This window comes from Xiphophorus hellerii, chromosome 11 (assembly GCF_003331165.1).
Source record: "Xiphophorus hellerii strain 12219 chromosome 11, Xiphophorus_hellerii-4.1, whole genome shotgun sequence".
Taxonomy (NCBI): Eukaryota; Metazoa; Chordata; class Actinopteri; order Cyprinodontiformes; family Poeciliidae; genus Xiphophorus; species Xiphophorus hellerii.
In genome coordinates, this window is record NC_045682.1 from 20,888,046 (window position 1) to 20,906,609 (window position 18,564).

Sequence of the window (18,564 nt, forward strand, 5' to 3'; positions counted from 1 at the left end):
GTCCCTTATCCTGAGAATCATCGCCGGGTTTGCTCCATATGAGTCTGCATTAAAGCCCCGCTTGCTTCTTCTCTGTTTTTCTTTTTTCTTCTTCTTCTTGCTCTTTGTCTTTCTTTTGTTTACCTCCCTGCCATAAAATGCAGCGCTGACGGGGACAGAGAGGGAGAGAGGCTGAGGGACACGGGGAAGGGAGGATGGCTGTGAATAGGCAGAGTGAGTGGCATGCATGGACAGCCCCTCTGTCTCTCAAAGACACTGCAGCAGCTGCATGTGCGCGATAAGAGCAGTCATTCACAGCCAAGTCTGCCCCCCTCCTCCTCCTACACACAAACACACACCCCCACGCACCTACACACACACATCCAATGCAGACTGAGACGCACATCACTCTCTCAGCAGGTTCCTCCACGGTGCTGGCTACTCCAAGCTGCCTTTGTGATAAATCGATGGAGTCACAGAAAATTATTTTGTTTTGTTTGGTTAAAAAAAAAAAGAAAAATAAAAAAGTCTGGTGTCTGAGTAATCACCAGAATGTAGTCAGCAGCTGCACAGGCTTCAGATTCCCTTCAGCTGCAGCTTCTGTCATATTCCAACTGCTGGAATGGCTCAAGCCAAAAGTCTGAAATAAAACCGAACTAAACGAAATGAATTAAAGTCAAATACAGTAGCAACATAGAATCTTATGTAATTTTAAATAAAATACATTTATGTACAAATACAAAACACGGTGTTGTTAGTAATGGCATTACTAAATTTCTTCTGTTGGTTTGAACTGTCTTAAAAAGTCTGGTATGTGGCAGTTTGCTGGTAAAGATTCAATCACAATTATGCACCTATATGTTTGCCAACTATATATTTTTTTATAGGACGGTGTCCTACGCTCACCACAATGTTTGCAATTAAAACAACAAACAAAAACAAAGCTAATAAACGGTCCGAAATGGCCGACTTTCTGTTGGATTATGGGTAAATGCCCAAAAGACCTTTTTGTGCATGTTGCGGAGATTTACTGTGTCTTGAGATATTGTGCATATGCCATGGAAATGAGGATATTTGTATGATCTGTAAAAAAAAACTTAATATTTACCAAGCCTATGGAAATTTCCTTGACTTTGTTTATGATTAGTCCTCCAAAAAAGGTAATTAAAAAAAAAAGCTCTTTAAATTCCTGCCATATTCAGGAGTCAAGCCTTAAAAAAAACGTAATTCTTCAAGTTCTGCTGTTGTAGTTTTGCTTAAAAAAATGAATAAAAACTCTTGGCTTGACGTAAAAAAAAAAACCCATCTTAACCTGTCTGTATTATCTATTGAGAACTATAGAACCATCAAAATATCAGTAATTTTACGCTGTAAAGGCTGCATATTGCATGTTCACATGCAATATGTCATTTGTTTCACAACTGTCCAGTCCCTGTGATGGACCAGCAACGTGTCCAGGGTGTTTTTCTTTAAATAATTAAAATCAGCAAAAACAGGTGCCTAAATCTAAAGATTCCCCCCACTTTCTTTAATTTATCATTATTGTTAACTGAATGTAAGTAATTTTTGTTTAACTTCACATCAGCTCACTTGACAAATCTGTTATTCCTTTAAAGCTGCAGTGTGCAGCTTTTATTCAAAAAGTGATGTTTCCTCTACAAATTTGTTAAAAATGTCACTATTTTGCGTTGGTATGGTAAGAGACAGATAATCTGTGTAAAATCACTTCCACCCAGTGGTTCTACTGCCATCTGCAGAAGTACACCTCTTGGTCAGAAACAACCAATCAGAGCCAGGAGGAGGGTCTTAGCGCTGTCAGTCATGCTCATGAGCGCCCTGCTCAATGTGCTAATGGCGGAAAAACAACTTACTGTTACAGAAAAATAATTTCTCCTGGTTCTCCAGCCATGCTAACTAGCCTGAGCCTGCGTGGTAAGCTCCGTTGTGTGGAACTGGCTGTAGCGAAGGGCGAGTGAGTGATTGACAGCGGTAAGACCCACCTCTTGGCTCTGATTGGTTGTTTCTGACCGAGAGGTGTATTTTTGCAGATGGCACTAGGAGAAGATCGAGAAAATCTTTTTTTTTTCACAGATTATCCATCTCATATTATTCTGTCTCGACAAAGTGACAATTTTAACAGACATGTAAATAAACATAATTTTTAAGAAAAGTCACTGCAACTTTAACCCTCAACTCAAACTAATTTTAGCAACAATATTTCTTTGACATACAGTACAGACCAAAAGTTTGGACACACCTTTTAATTCAATGAGTTTCCTTTATTTTCATGACTATTGACATTGTAGATTCACACTGAAGGCATCAAAACTGTGAATAACACATGTGGAAATATGCACTAAACAAAAAAGTGTAAAACAACTGAAAATACCCCTTATATTCTAGTTTCTTCAAAGTAGCAACCTTTTGCTGTGATTACTGCTTTGCACACACTCTGCATTTTCTTGATGAGCTTCAAGAGGTAGTCACCTGAAATGGTTTTCACTTCATAGGTGTGCCCTGTCAGGTTAATAAGTGGGATTTCTTGCCTTATAAATAGTTATGAAAATAAAGAAAACCCATTGAATTAGAAGGTGTGTCCAAACTTTTGGTCTGTACTGTACATTCAACCCTCACATTGTGAGAACATGTGTAGAAACCTAAGGACATCTATGACCCAGGCGATAGTAGGCAGTCCTGAGTCCATACGATCTGCAGAAAGTCTAAGTGCCAATTAATCGGGGGCTCCTTCCACTCTTAGCTCATGTTGCACTTATAGCTAATCTGTGCTCTGGCGTGGAGCCACACATGACCTGGCTCACATCCAGGCTGAGGAGCCGCGGAGGCAGCACCCATGAGCCGGTCCAACATTGCGCTGAGCAGCATGGAGAAGAAGACATGCCAAACTGCAGCCGCACAAAGGAGACCTCACTATTTATCAAAGATTAAACAGTGTTTAGCTTCTTCCCCTCCTTCTCCTCCTCCTGCAGCCCTGCATGTGCTTCAATATATGCATGCGCACACACACCAACACACACCTCCAGCTCACACCCTAATTGTTCGCAGCCCCAAGAGTTTAATAAAGAACAAATTGCGGTTATTGGCGAGCAAACAGCACAGTACGGAGGTGGGAGCGTGATCATTGCAGCAGAGATAGAAAAAAATAAAGAGAGAGAGAATCAGCCAATTTAATTAATATCTGTCAGTCTCAGGCTACGACTGGAGCAGCAGGCTGCGTGGAGAACAGTAATGTGGAAAGCTCACTGAGGGTCGGCAGGCTGTTACATACGCACTCATGTATTCCACCAGGAGGAAGCCTTTTAAAGCTGCACTGTAAAGCAGTTTATCACCCAATCATGGAAACAAATTTTATTTTTCAAATGACTGTACCTATCTGGATTTCCAAACCGTTACTATAATTCTGACAAGATTCAGTCCTAATCTGTAAAAGTCTTATTTTTAATCTCCTGTCGTTTTCAGGTCCTGATTTTGTGTTTATCATGCTGCCTGCACACTGCCCAGCCCCACCGTATCCAACCATCATGTTCCCATAATCCTTTGTGGCAGCTGCAGCCAGATTTATGCACACAGGTATTGATTTTCTTCCCAGCTTTTTTTTTTCCTCCCTTCTTCTTTTAGTGCTACCCTGTATTTATCTTGCCAAGCTCCGGCCAATGGGTGTGAGGAGAGAAGCAACTCGCATGCTCGCCAAACGCAAGCCGGCTTTATTTTGATTTTTCCAACATCGGAAGCCGCTGTGCCGCACGCCGTGGCCCCACCCTGAGCGGGATGCATGTAGGTACGTTCGCCATTCTCCGCAGGCCACCTGACCCATTTTTTCCTAGTGGATAACAACGTTCTGGTCAGTCACAGCAGCCGGAACGACGAACGCTGAAGAAAGAACGCCGTACAGCCTGTCACACGTCACATTACCAACCCTGCCTGTCGACAGCAGAAGGCAGAGGAAGGAGAGAATGAAAAAGGGAGCAAGAAGGACTTAGTTATTCTCTTTCTTCCTCCCCCTCCATATATATCCTTCCACACTGGGACCAGTAAAGCCATTACACACCCTCTCCAGCCCCCCTGCTCAAGGTTGCGCTCAGCCAATGGCGACGCTTCCTACATGAATTCTAAGAAAAGGGCAAAACTGACAGCGAGTGAGCTGCAGAGCTTCCCTCAACAAAAGCCGGTCATTATCCCACACTACCTGTGGGCTGAGGATTACCTCCAGTCCTACTTTCTATATATATGTTTACTGCTCTGTAACAGTGATAGCCATGAAGAAGAACGTGTGAATCGCTGGTTGGTGTAGTATTGGTGTTTGTGGTATAATTGTTTTTGTTCACGCTCAGATCGGAGCGCGATGCTGCCTTGTGTCCAAGTTAAATCAAGAACAGACTCGCTCTATTGAGCGCAGCTAAGAGCTCATCTTTGGCATAAGGGTTTTCTGTATTTACACTGGTTAGTGACCAAAGCATTTCACAAACACTTGGATAAAGCTACTTTAAATTTTGTCAGTGAATAAATGGCAAATTTCCTCTAAATGTTAACAGAGGATGGCTAAACATCTTTTTTCAGGAATATCTTAAAGAGGCAGTATTATGTATTTTTCAGGCATATAACCTTCCATTATTATAAAAATACTGTACATAACAAATATGATTTAAATTACAAAGTGAAATTTCTTTTGACACCTTGAAATTGGGTCTCTGTCTCTTTAAAAACTTCTGCTTTTTCTCCTGAAACTCCGCCTTCAGGAAGTCATCGCAACACCACTCCTCTATTAACCCTTTCACAACGTTTTTACCAGCGTTGCACTGAGAACCAGCTCGTGTAATGATCTCAGCTGATGCGCAGTTCCACCAGATGCTTGCTAATTGCTGCTGGCTAGTCTGAAGGAGCTGAGTGGAGGATTTGCAGGGGAAGGCTGCTCTGTGAGGTGGAAGCTGGAAGCTCGGAAACTGCACCTCCGAGGAGGAGCTTCGCCTTGAAGGTGACACTAAGTCCAGCCAGGTGTTTTGCACAACTGAATGGTTGCCATGGGAAACGGCAGGATTTCTCAAACATGCATGAGAATCAATATAGCACTCCAGCTTTGTTTTTGATGAAGGAATAACATTATAAGATTATGTAAAGCTCAAAAAAGTTGATTTTGCACAATACTGCCCCTTTAAAATCTGGTAGTTCATTTACAAATGGAGAAAAAGTTTCCATCTCACATGCAAACATTAAAACGGTGCAACTACATGTTTTAGAAAATAGTGTGCGATCCAGTCACCACATCAGTCTTCAATAGTGAAATCTTTCTTAAAATATGTATCGGACTCAGACCACCAAGCTACTAACCAATCAGGAATCTATATTCCTGTGGACTTTATAGGCAAACGATGGAACAATTGTTAACCCTGTTGCCTTGCATCAAGAAGGTCCTGGGTTTTATCTAAACAGCGTCTATCAGCAATGAGTTGGCTTGTTTTCTTTGTGCATGCATGGGTTTTCTCTGGCTACTCTGGATTCCACAAAGCATGCATGGTAGGTTAATTGGCTATGCTACATTGCCCTTCTGATTTTTGTTTCTCCAGTACGTCTCCATATTGCCCTGAGAAGGACTGGCAACCTGCCCAGACCTGGACACCTGGAGAGAAGTACCAGATGCTTTGGAGCTTCGGGGCATTGGTGAAGGACTGGGGTCAAAGAAAACACACCGTATCTTAATCGTCAAAAAACAATTTAGCTGAATGAAAGTGGTAAAGCGATGTGCTAATCTACCTCCAAGCTAGCAAAGTGGCACTTATTATCAGATATCAAATAAGCCTCCATAATTTTATTTGACAATTTGATATAATTGGATTCTAGAGCTATGTTTATGTAATAATATATTGGCTTGAAAAAGCTGGAGAAGCAGAGCAATAAATTCAAACCCGAACGATGAAACCAAAGGAAGTGGAGGGAGAGATGAGCAAAGCAAAGAGAATCTGTGTGACGGCCAATGGCCTTTGTGTTTTGGTCGTGTGCTGAATGAAAAAAAGCCCCCTTGTGTGTGTGTGTGTGTCCGCAGTATACTGCTGGGGGGCTGGCCCCCTCTCGCCCCGACGGGTGCTGAATGCAGAGCAGACAGCATCAGGCCGGGGCAAATGACTACAAGGCCTCCTCAGTGACTGCAGCAAAGGCTGCACCTGGGGGAATGGCCCTGCTCAGCAGCACAGCCGCAGCCACACACATCACCCCAATACATCCAGAGAGCCAACCCTGCAGACAAGGCACACTGCTCTACCAGGTACAATCTGCATTTAGATGGGTTTTTTTGTTTTCTCTAACTTATAAGGAATACATTGGACAAATGATTAAAATGAAGTATTTGCTGCCCTTTCAATCTAACCTACATATGCACACAAATTTCTTGTGCTTTTCTGCCATTCTGCCAGCACCAGCCATTTTCTACAAGGAGATCAATTTAAAAAAGCCACGTTCACATAGCAGGAATAGATTCATCAGAACGGTGCCATTGAAACTCAATAAAAGGTGTTGAATAGGTAGGTAACTAGCATGATTTAATCCTACAAAAACATGTAAAACCTACAATAAAGACCAAAATTATTCATACACATGGTAGATTTAGATTTAAATTCAGGTTTTCCCCCAGTGTATTATAAGCCTGGCGGGCCACCAGGCATTATTTGTGTCCCCACCAGGCTAAGCATTGTTTTTTATTATGTATATAGTATAGTATAGTATAGTATAGTATAGTATAGTATAGTATAGTATTTTTTTTGATGAGCTGAGAGATTTTGAGGCTGGAGGCTTCATTGCCATCACCCTCATCTTTAGCTCCTTCCACAGATTTTCTATCAGATTCAAATTAGGAATCTGACTAGGAAACTCCAAAATATTCACTTAAATCAGAGGAAATGTGTCAAGATTTCCTCCCAGCAAAATCTGCCTGTGGTTTCTATATATCTGGATTTTACTGGAGGGAACTATTCAGACTGGATTTTATCCTTAAACAGAAACCATAAACAAACAACAGAAGAATGTAATTTCGGTATAAAGTTACATTTCTAACATTTTCTACAATATTTTAATATTTCTCTAAGGGGACCAGAGCAGTTTGGTTGCACAATAGAGCTATCAATCTGTCAATCCTTTCCGTGTCTGGTTTTGAATGGATCAGAGTTTGTGTCCTTGGACAGTCCACTATGCTTGAGTAGATATAAAAATGCAAATAAGCTCTGGTATTCAGTGTGAATTTCCTACCTGTGTGAAGTGTAAAGAATAAAAATCCCTTCAAAATGTCTTAACACCTTTCCTTTATTTAAATCAACAGGCAACTCTGCTCTCTTGATCTAATCTGGTAAAACTTTCCAGTGATTCACTTTGTGATAAGTCAAACTCATCTTTTCCAAAAAGACACTATTTTGATGGTTCATTGTATTAAAAAAAAGAAGGGAAAGACAAGTGAGCAATACCAGTTGCTTTGCCAGAATGCAATGACCTAAAGCACTTTTCATCATAAATTGAAAATCTTTTCAAACGGACAAAAGGATCCTTGCATAAATCTTCTGTTAGTCTGCCCTGCAACAAAAATGTCCAGTCCAGGGAGGCCGACAGTAGGAATGTCTAACCAGTGCAGCACACCAGGCTCTATCTCCTAAAGTGAAGAGTCTCGGTCAATTATTCATGCTAGAGACAGAAAAGCTTCATTTCTTAAAGCTTTTTTGTCTTTGTCAAAGTGTTGATACGATTTTAAATAATTGAATTGTGAAATGCCCTAGGTTGGTCTTGAGGTTGAGGGGTTGAGCCGTCTTGTGTGGAGCTGTCACTCACACAAACACATGCCCACACGCACACACACATAGACAGTGCACTTAAAAACTGTGTAGCAGAGAATGGGGGGAATGGACGATGCGATGCAGGGTGCGTGCATTGAGACGTGAATAAAGACCACTTGCTCATAGATTCATAGGCTTCTGTCATCCATTATTTAGCATGCAGGAGAGAAGTGGATTGGTGGCTAGATGATTTTTTTGACAGCATTTACATGGCTGATGGCACCAGATGGGAGGATGATTTTACTGGCCGAGATAAGCACCTTGTTAGAATTTGCAACTTTCACTATAAAAGTAATGAGGAAAAGATGTTTCAAATTCTCAAACAGTCAAAGATTCACATTTTTAGTTTCCATGAGGCATGAGCTGGTATGATTTACTCACAATTAGACAAGTTTTACTCTGGAACAGTTTTTACACAAGCATTTAAAAGCATACGGTCCCTTTCGGTGTAGTTTTCATAGATTTGAGTCACAATTTTATTGATACAGCGGAGTTTACGGGACTTCTGAGAGCTGAGATGCTCATGTGGTTGAATTGTCCAAAACATCATAGGGATCCTGACTAATTTCAAAAAGAACCTGTGTATGATAGAGAGGTATAGGCATTTGTAGGGTTTTATATTCTTCCAGCACCATTGGAATGAAAGGCTGATGTACAAAAGTGTGATGGGGGTAAAGCAGGAAGTACAACAAGCCTCAGTCACGAGCCATCGATCAACAAACATATCAACTTTTCATTTGCTAGCTCTAAACTTAGATTACCTGAATAAAAGTGACTGTTGCAACATCTTTTTTTTCTACATAAGTATTACTGTTTTATTTTGACCAGAAAGATTCCTAAAAAATCTCAATTGGTCTTCCATATTTTTCTTCCTGTCAGCTCATCAGCAGTATTCAGCAAAAAAAGGTAAAGAGGGAACACTTCTACCCCACCTGTGCTACATTCAGCTGGAAACAACTTCGATTACTCAGGCACCTTATCTGGCATCTAAGTAAAGGGTCATAAAAACGTGGGGTAGTACACTGAAAAACATAAATTTTCTGAAGCCTTAGCAAATGTTTATATCCACAAATTGCAAGTTCTGCAACTGAAGTACAATTGTGGCTGGCAGCGTTGTGGCAGGCTCAGACTCTGAACCGCCAAACCATTGGCAGCGAGACAACAAACAGTTCAGGGACATCACAGAACATGCTAGCACAAAAATCAATTTGTGTACAATTTAGAGATTGATATAGATTTCAACATGGCCAATATTTCCTTAGTGGACAAATGTGAAACGTCAACAAAAAAAGGGGAAAGCAATGGCTAGCCAGCACTTGCCCTCCATCCAAAAGCAAAATGACATTAGCACTCGTCTATTGAGTTTGCTAAATGCCCCACATAAAGTGAATTTCACCCCCAGGGCTGGGAAACAATCACGCAGAAGAGCGTTCCATTTAAGTGATTTGAATGATCGGCGCGCCGCAATGCATCCTATCAGCCAGAGAAATGGGTCAATACACTGAGACTAAGTGACACTGCTGGCAGCCTGAACTCTCGTGGAAGACCGGGCAAAAGGACGACGAGCAGGACCCTGCCATCATTGGGTCAGACAGATGTAGAGAAACAGCCCTCTCTGCAGTGGCACACACCACCACTCATGGAAACACTGTTATTTCAAGAGAATATTAAAAAAACCAAACTCCAAATATCAATATCAGCACGCCCAAGAGGTCTGCGCCTGGTCCAAGCAAGACATACCTCACCAAGCATTCCCATCAGCATGTATACCATTATCTGATCATGTAATAGTCTAGCAAACATTGTCGCATTAGTTGTTAGAGAAGAAAGGTATAATGCCTTACTTTCAGCATTGATTGACATTGTGTCTTTCTCCCAGGACACAACAGTGATGTAGGCCTCCACTGAGGCAGGGATAATGCACTTGAAGACCGCCACATTGCCTCTCATGGCTTTCTGGTCCTCCACCCGGACAGTGTACGGCTCTCGTAGGACTACAGGTAGAGGACAGAGAGGTGTGCAGTGTTTAAGCTGGAAAACGACGCAGGCAGAGTTCAGAAAAACAACCTCTCTTTAGTGCAATGTTAATTTCCAGGGCTACAACAAATCAATCGGTGGCAGAGACATTCAAAGAGGAGAGGGAAAACAAAAAACTGACCAGCCTTGATGTGGACATCTTGGCTCCTGATTCTCCCTGAGGGGTTCTCGGCTGTGCAATAGTAAGTGTTGTCGTGGATGAGTTTGCTGAAGCTGGAAGGGGGGATGTGGAAGATCTGAAGGGTGCCATTGGGGTGCACATGGCGGATCCCTGGCACATCATAGATCTCCTCGCCGGTGGCCAGGTACCAGCGCAGTGAGACAGGGGGCACGCCTGCAGCGGGACAGGGCACCGATGTCCCTGTGGTGCTGGCAAACACTACCTCTTGCACAGATGCATTGACAAAATATAAGCTGGAACGTAGATCTTCACAGAAAACTGCAAAGAGAGAGAAAGGGAGAAGAACAAGATTACAAAATTGTAAGAAAATGTAATTCTAGTCCTGGTTTTTGAACCTAAAAAGTGTTAGTTTATTGTTTTTTTAGTGCTAACTCCACCTGTAGCCTCCTACTAGCATGTTGACTACTACACCTGAAGTAGTCAACATGCTGCCGTCACAAGGGTCTCAAGGATTCACAAGGATTTCTAGTCTTTTTTCCTCTGCTCCCTTCCTGTGCAATTCCGTTTGCTACATCACTGGCAAACGTTAGCAATTGGTTGAAATTTAAAACCATAACACAATCTATGCCTCTAGGAAGCAATCGTTTCTCAACAGCTGAGAGCTCAGACACTCTCTATGAAGCAAGTAAGGGCTGGTTTTCACCAGGTTATCCTTACCCCAGACTTGGCATGGATCATTAAGATATCAAGGTATCAAAAAGTTTTTACCTTTTTAAAGACATGCTAACAGACTCAACAGAAACAACACATTCATCTGAAACAATTAAATTGAATACATACTCAAGTAAATCTATTCAATAGAAGCACAGTGGACTCAGATGGTACCGTTCACTGACTTCACCTACACTTACTACGCACATCAACATGGACCAAACAACCCTTGGTTAAAAGCAATATACACAAAGTAAATAAAGAAAACCATGGGCCATCAGGAGCAGAGGAAGAAAAACAGAACTGACACTCGTTTTTTTTGTAGAGGAAAGAAGCTGGGAGTGTCGCTGGTTTTTCATCTCTGCACCAAAAAACATTGCATGAATTTGCAGGTAAGGAATTCCTCCATTTATTTTCTTAGCTCTTTTCTTCTACTTTTCTTCTTTTCTGTAAACAGTTTACAAATCCGCATATAATCCACAGTGGCCATTGTTTGTTTTTAGTGTGGCCTGGTGGGGTTGCAGCGGCATTATTCCCATGTAGTGAAACTTTTTTTACTGAACCACACGTGTTTAGTAGGCCTTGCGACAAACTAAAAGGTCTCAAAGTGGAATGGTAAGCTGAAATCAACCCACCAAGATTCATCTTGGAACAGCCATGAACTATACAGGGCAATACAGGATTGTCCAGTTAATTGATTCAGAACAAAACTTTGTTGACACGCTCCGACACAAACTGAAGTTTTAAAGACTTCCAGTTTTTGAACACTTTGTATCTCAACAGGTCTTTTAAGTTGTAGTTCATAAAGGTCATTAAACAAGTAATACTAAACTTTTTACAACAGTGTACCTAAATGCTGCAAAACATCTGTCAAAAACCAAAAACAAATGTGGTTGAAAAGATTGAATCTATAATTTTGGATAATTGCATTTTAGAGTCAAAGCTGAAGATCATGTGCGCAATTGGATTTACAACACACTAGAACATAGGTGTCAAACTCTGGCCCGCGGGCCAAATTTGGCCCGCAGTGTAATTATATTTGGTCGGCGAGGCAATTTCAAATTAATATTAGAGCCGGCCCGCCGGTATTATACAGTGGCAACGCTGTGACGCCGCATTCACCGCGTATACTACAAATCCCATAATGCTCTGCTGTTTTTTGGCGCGTCAATCAGGACAGAGGCAGACACGCCTCCTCCTCTGTGTCAGTAGCACTTATGGTAGCGGACATGGATGTATTAGGAAGGTGGTGATCCGTCTTCTTGCGCACTTTTTGGGTTGAAAGCCCCGGCGCACCCCGCATCCCCGTGCCTCTCCCCCAAACCACACTGCGACCTCAAACTACAGCTGTCACTGTGTTACCCTACCAAAAAATGGCGAAAAGAAAGACAGAAAATAGAACTTTTCTGGACAGGTGGGAGACAGAATATCTGTTTACATATGTATGTGAGCAACTTTTCTCCTCAGTGAAGGTGACGAAAACGTCTCACAGGAGACGTCTGACTGACGAACATCTTTGTTCGATAATGAAGGTTTCCTCAGGTCAAACTCTGAGCCCCGACATTGATGAACTGGCATCCAAGAAAAGATGCCAGGTATCTGGCTTGGCCGCATCAGAGTAGATCAGTGTGTCGCAGAATGAGCAATAAATAAGTTTTCTATGCATCTTTCCTTGTTACTCCAAGACCTGAATGGTTTATTCATAGTTTATTTAATGATTTATTCATAGTTGTTATGTTATTTTATTTTCAAATTTATTAGCCTGTGTACGAAGCTAATTTTGGCATTTACCTCAGAAAGGAGGCATTAAATTTTTATTTAAATTTTATTTAATATGCCATTTATATGTTTTATTATTTTTAGCAACTCAATTTTGCACGCCTGCACTTTTAAGTTATATAAGCCTTGCTTGTTCAATATTTATTGTTAAATCAAAACTTGTTTGGGTCCATATTAAAAGATTCATTTGTTCAACCTTGGCCCGCGGCTTTGTTCAATTTAAAATTTTGGCCCACTGTGTATTTGAGTTTGACACCCCTGCACTAGAAGTTAGTGAATTATTTTGATGCCATCTGCTGAGCAGCTACAAGCAACATAAAATCTGTTGATATTCAAATGCTGACTCTACGTTGCGTGCTCTGTGATAGGAGCAGCCTTGTAAAGCTGTTGCATACACCACCAGTGTCAGTAACCTACTGTAAATATTTCAGGCACCGCTGCCGTATACCACAGCCTCCACTCTGTGCTAATGTGGGATCCCTCCTCCTGTCGCCAGCCCACTTGCTTGGCTGCGCGACAGCTGCCAATCCCCCCTCCCTGGAGACCAAACATTTTAGCGCTTCATAAATTCCTAATGAGCGTTCTCGAGTCACCAGCCACTTCCACCCACTGGTCGTTCAACCTGCTACAGCAAACAAACAATGTGGCGAACACATGTTTCTGCACATTTAGAGCTAGACTCACTTCACACATGCAGTACTCTGAGGGTTGGGCCTGGAGGTGTTGAGAGAGGAAGGCCTGCAGTTGTCAACAGATACAAGGCTGCCGTTTCTGATCCAAATGGTGTAAGAAGAAGGCAATGGAGATGAAAGGAAATCGCGGTACAAACTTCGATATAGTCAGTCGTAATAGGCATGAATAGCACATTTAACTTGGACTTTTTAATGGTTTATTTGATCCGTTCTTTTTCCAGGGTGGTGATTGTATGATATAAAACTTCAAGGACTTTTAAAAATGTGAGCTTTTGAAGTAATTGTAAATTTTCTCAAACCGTACAGGTTCCGAATTATACATAGAGGCTCACATTCATTCATACATTTCACTAATATTTGATTAAATACTCCAAGCAATCCAACCGTAAACTTTTTGAAGTCATCTGCTAGTTTGTTAGTCTGCTAATTCTGATTGAATATCTAACCATTTTTGTTAGGCAGAATAGTTAGATTTAATTAAAACTGTTTTCCTGACAGATCTAGAATTTGAGAATAATTCAGATATTTTTGATAGGTCTATCGTAGTACTTTGGTAAAGCCACTGTAAAAGCTTAGTTATACCCTGCTATGTCATATGACATAATATGACATATGAAAGATTTGATTTATTTCAGTATTACTATTTATACAATAAATATGAATAATCAGAATAATCCCTAATACTGAAATATATTGGTGGGGGGTTTGGCTAGCAGCAGCTTATTTAGATTTAAAGTGACAGGATGCCCTAAAGCAGCTCAACATATGCAGAACTGACCAGACTAAAATCTAATTATCTAAGAAGGATTTTGTGCAAAAAATGTAATGAACATGCTTTATATAGTCCATAGACCTGTCCGAACCTGATCAAGGAAGCATAACAGGCCACCTTCAATCTGAGGTTGACAGTTTTGGACCTTGGGAAAGGCTGACACAGCTGAATAACCTCTACATTTGTTTCAATTGACAGTCTTATAATTCTCAATCAAAAGGTATTCTAGAAGAAAAGAAAAGAAGTTGTCATTTTAAGATAATTACAAAGTTCCCCTTCACTTCACTGACCTCTTTAGACATTCCTGTTGTTCTACATGTTGGTCAATTGAATGAGTCGTGGCAATCAAAACCTTTTTTGAGGACCAAGATAAACTACAAGCCACAGACATTTGAGAGTATTAATGACAATAAGGCCTGATAATGTTAAAGAACCTGCAGCACTACTTACTACTATATTTAGGGAAATGTAAGCATATATTTGAGGTTGTATATGCTAATTTGGCCTTGTGTGTAATAGAGAATATCCAGAGAGTTCATTTTGTAAATACATAATACAAAATGACCATGAGTGAATGGAAACTTCTGGCTAAAGCTGCACATGCTTTCAGGAACTGTTCAGATGAAGAACTATTTGCTGTGGGTGTTCATAGAGACGGATTGCGTTGACAGACAAACACCATGCCACACTCTTACATAAACAGGGTTTAGGCACAAGAAAACTCCAGAAAAATCAGAGACACGAGCTTAATAAACATTGCGTTCTCCCTGCAGTGATACACGGGGGCCCTCTCAGTGGTTAATTTACGGACTTGTAATCACACAGAGTAACAGCTTGTCATGGGTTTTCTCAAGTAGGAAAATCTGCCATCAAGATGATCATAAAATCACAGCATCTGTTATGAATAGCGGGGAGCTTGAGGCATTTATGTGTATGACTGTTTCAGTATTGGCTCTCACCATCTGTCCACATTTCTGTAATGATCTCCTAAATACCGCTGAGTCCTCTTGGCCCCATGAAAGCAAACGCAACTGTCTGTTACTGGGACAGTGCGCGATTATGTGCGACTTCAGGTAATACCACAGACTCCATAAGTGATTTTATGGACTAACTAAATTAAAGGTAATGTAAGAAAACAGGACATGAAATTATAATTTGTCACACTTAATCATATCTGAGTTTAAATAGTTACAATTTTAAACCAGTCAGCATTTTTATACAAGAAAAATCTGGAGTTTAAAGTTTGAGATACTCAAAATTCTTTAGTTTTCAGATCTGGATCACAAGTTAAGAATAATAATACAAATTGTCGTAAAACCATAGGAAATAACAACCCAATTTAGATGCTGCCTGGATCTGTTTAAAGTGCGTTATCTCTTCATATTGGAATAATATATTCACATTTATCCACCTTCCCAGTATAGTAGCATTTGGCTGTAATCATCCATCAGAGAAATTGTATTCTAAATGAGAACAAGCGGCCATCAGGCGGCTATGGTCCCAGCATGTTTAAAGAGTGACTGAGTGATGAGGAGAGGAGAGCTTGCCTCATAACTGCTTTTGTCTCAATAAAATGATTTGCACCAACTCATAAAAAATGGAGACCACCTCCGCCACCACCATCAGCTTTTTATGGCTGGCTGATCCGTAAAGACGGTGGCAACTGATGGGGAGGCGAATCCCACCCAGATCCCAACGGTTCGGAAGGATGCATTGGTGGTGCATTTATGTTTCAGCACAGGGAGGTCACGAAAAATAGTAAGTGTGGGGGGTCGAGAGGGCAAGGAGGGAAATAGAAAGCTCTTAAAATGGAGGTAGGTCAAATTTAACAGTGAAGGTGAAACAAAGGAAAGACCATAAAGAAAAGAAGAAGACGACTTGAAATGACCAGTGTTGTCACTTGATAAAGCTGCTTGTCACCCTATTTCTTATTTTTCCATGTGTTGGGGTATATCAAGAAACATGTTTCATGGGTCCTAATATGAAGGAAAATGCATATTTTGCAAAACATTAAAGCTGCATTATGTAACTTTTACAAAAATATGTATTTTCCACACTATGTTGTGGCAGGATGGTACGAGACAAGTTGAGTTCAAGTTGAAAAAAATCAGCTTAAACTTGATTTTATTTTATAAAAAATAAAATCAAGGTTCTCCACTTTCTCCCTCCTCTCTTTAAAAAATAAAAATAAACAAAACAAAACAAGACAAAAAAAACAAACATTTGTCTTCTAAATATAAATTCAATCCTTTTTGTTCAAAGTCACTTGCTGTTTTTGATACTTTTAAACGGATGTGCAGGCCTGGCCGGATGTCTGTAAACAAAATTGGCCCTCAAAATATATTAATCATTAGAGTGGAAATTATCAAGCTCATCTTAACTGATCATGCGATTAATTGATTAATTGTGTATTGCAACAATGATAGATGTGTACCAATTAAACGACAGAAAGATGTGGATGTGGATCAACTGAACTGATTTTCACAAAAAAATGCTGAAGAGTGGAGATGCAACATTTTGGCCTGACAGCAGTAATATCCCACCCTATCAGACGCTTAGGAAGCTGATGCTGTATCATCATTTACTTAAGGCAACATTCGCAAAATCCAAGGCAGGGAGACATAACTATGTTTAAATTTAATTAACATTGTTTCTGCAGATATCCGTTTTAGAAAACAAACAAACAAATACATTTTTATCTGACCAGTATTCATGATCGACTGGTTCGCTTATGCAATTGGGCAAGCAGATCAAAAGTGAATAGAAAAGAACAGCTGCTCTTTGTTTCTTCAGATATCTTACTGCAGACTTTTTAAACTGCATTTCTGACTCCATTAATGTGGTTTGTGTTTACAGTTAGGTTAAGTGTTGAAATCTCAGCAAAATACATGCAGGATAGAACAAATATCAGAACACTTCAGGCATAAACACTTTTTCTTGAGCCACCGATGCTTGAAAATGAAAAAACAGAACCACTGGGTCAGTGACCTGATCCTATCAGTGCGGTGTGTGAAAACTGATATCAATTGCAGTATTTTTTTTTTGGCGAATACCATAACCTTAATATCTGCCGGGCAGACATTAAGATTTTATACATGAGCGCAAAGATGTCAACAAAGCCTAGAGTTGAAGAAGGGAAGAAACATGAAAAAGACACCTGCAGGCAGACACTTTTCATTTTCCTGGGCTGTTAAATAACAAGGATTGTTTGTTTGAAGACAACCCTAACAGTGTGTGACTTTTCCCTGAGAATTATCTAATAAAGGAGAAATTACATAAACCCAATTTGTATTTTTATGACATATTATTCGAATGTGCAGCTGTGAATTCCAGACAATTTATTTTAATAACGCTCGCTCGCAAGCAAGAGAGACAACATGTGGGCGGCTGTTGGCTGTCATCAAGTGTGTTTGTGTGCACGGCTGTTAAATGATAATCTGGTTAATGGCTGGCATGAAAAGCAAGATGCAGCGCACAACAGATGTGCCGCTCGCAGATGCACTCCGTAAAGTGGCGGAGCGCATTTCTGAAGATGTGTTGATGATTCCGAAGACACCGGCGTGAGATCAAAAGCGGGGGCTGGCAACGAAATCTGGAGAGATGTGATGAAATTTTCATGTGGATTCTGTCGATAGTCGGTCAGCTCTGAGACTGAGAGAAATATTTGAAGGCTGTCTCTGCCTGGCTGAGAAGCATGTTTCTTTGCATTTATTAAATAGATGAAAAACAATTTTGTACAGTAAGGATTCCTCTTTCTTTTTCAAAGCTTCTCTTCTTTTGTCAACATTGATACTCTAAAGGGGCAGTAGTATGTAAAATCCAACTTATTGAGCTTTACTTAATATTATAATGTTATTTCCTCATCAAAAACATACCTTTAGTGTTACTTTGATTCTTTCATGCATGTTTGAGAAAATATTTAATCTCCCATGGCAACCATTCAGCACCCTTCCCTCATAACTCCCCCACTCAGTTCCTTCAGACTAGCCAGCAGCAATTAGCAAACTGTGCATCTGCTGAGCTCACTACAAGAGCCAGTTCTCAGTGAAACGCTGGTAAAAATGTTGTCAAAAGGTTAATAGAGGAGTGATGTTGCGATGACTTTCTGGGGCAGAATTTCAGAAAGAGTAGACGCTTTTAAAGAGACAAAGGCTCAATTTCAAGGTGTTAGATTACCAAGTCAAATTTCTCTTAAGTCATATGTGATAGAACAACTGAAGTTAATAGAGTCACTCAACTGTGCTATAAAATACATAAGCACTTTGTATTGCCTTGCTGCTGAAAATGTGCCATATAAGTAAAATTACCTTCATCTATAACACTGCCCCTTTAAAATGCAGTCCACCTTTGATTGCTTAATGAAAACATCAAAATCAAATCACCTCCGACTTCACCAGGCTGTCCTAATGTTAGCTTTAGCTTTGCTGAAAAACACACCGAAAAGAAGAAGTCATTTGTTCAATTATAAATCTCGCACATGCATAAATGATGAACTCTCCTTTTGCGTTGTCTATCCTGGTAAGTCTCAGAGGAGGGGACAGCAGCAGGGAGACGGAGTCCTGTTGGGCCAGTGAAGTAGGTCTCCTCCACTAGCTGTGTGGAATAATGCTTAGCACAGTCCCACATGTCAGCACCTATTGGTGGCAG

General features: G+C 40.6%; 1 protein-coding gene across 4 annotated transcripts in view; it reads right to left on the reverse strand.

Annotated features, from left to right (window-relative positions):
- Positions 1–18,564, reverse strand: part of dscama (Down syndrome cell adhesion molecule a) — a 102,866-nt gene that overhangs the window by 62,592 nt on the left and 21,710 nt on the right. For all 4 annotated transcript variants that reach the window (XR_004340996.1, XM_032576714.1, XM_032576712.1 and 1 more), the window contains exons 2-3: positions 9,964–10,281; positions 9,650–9,799 (exon numbers count right to left, since the gene is read on the reverse strand). Coding sequence is in view for 3 of the 4 variants with exons in the window: in XM_032576714.1 (XP_032432605.1) it covers positions 9,650–9,799; positions 9,964–10,281 (468 nt within the window). In the remaining variant the exon portion in view is untranslated. The remainder of the gene's footprint in view (positions 1–9,649; positions 9,800–9,963; positions 10,282–18,564) is intronic.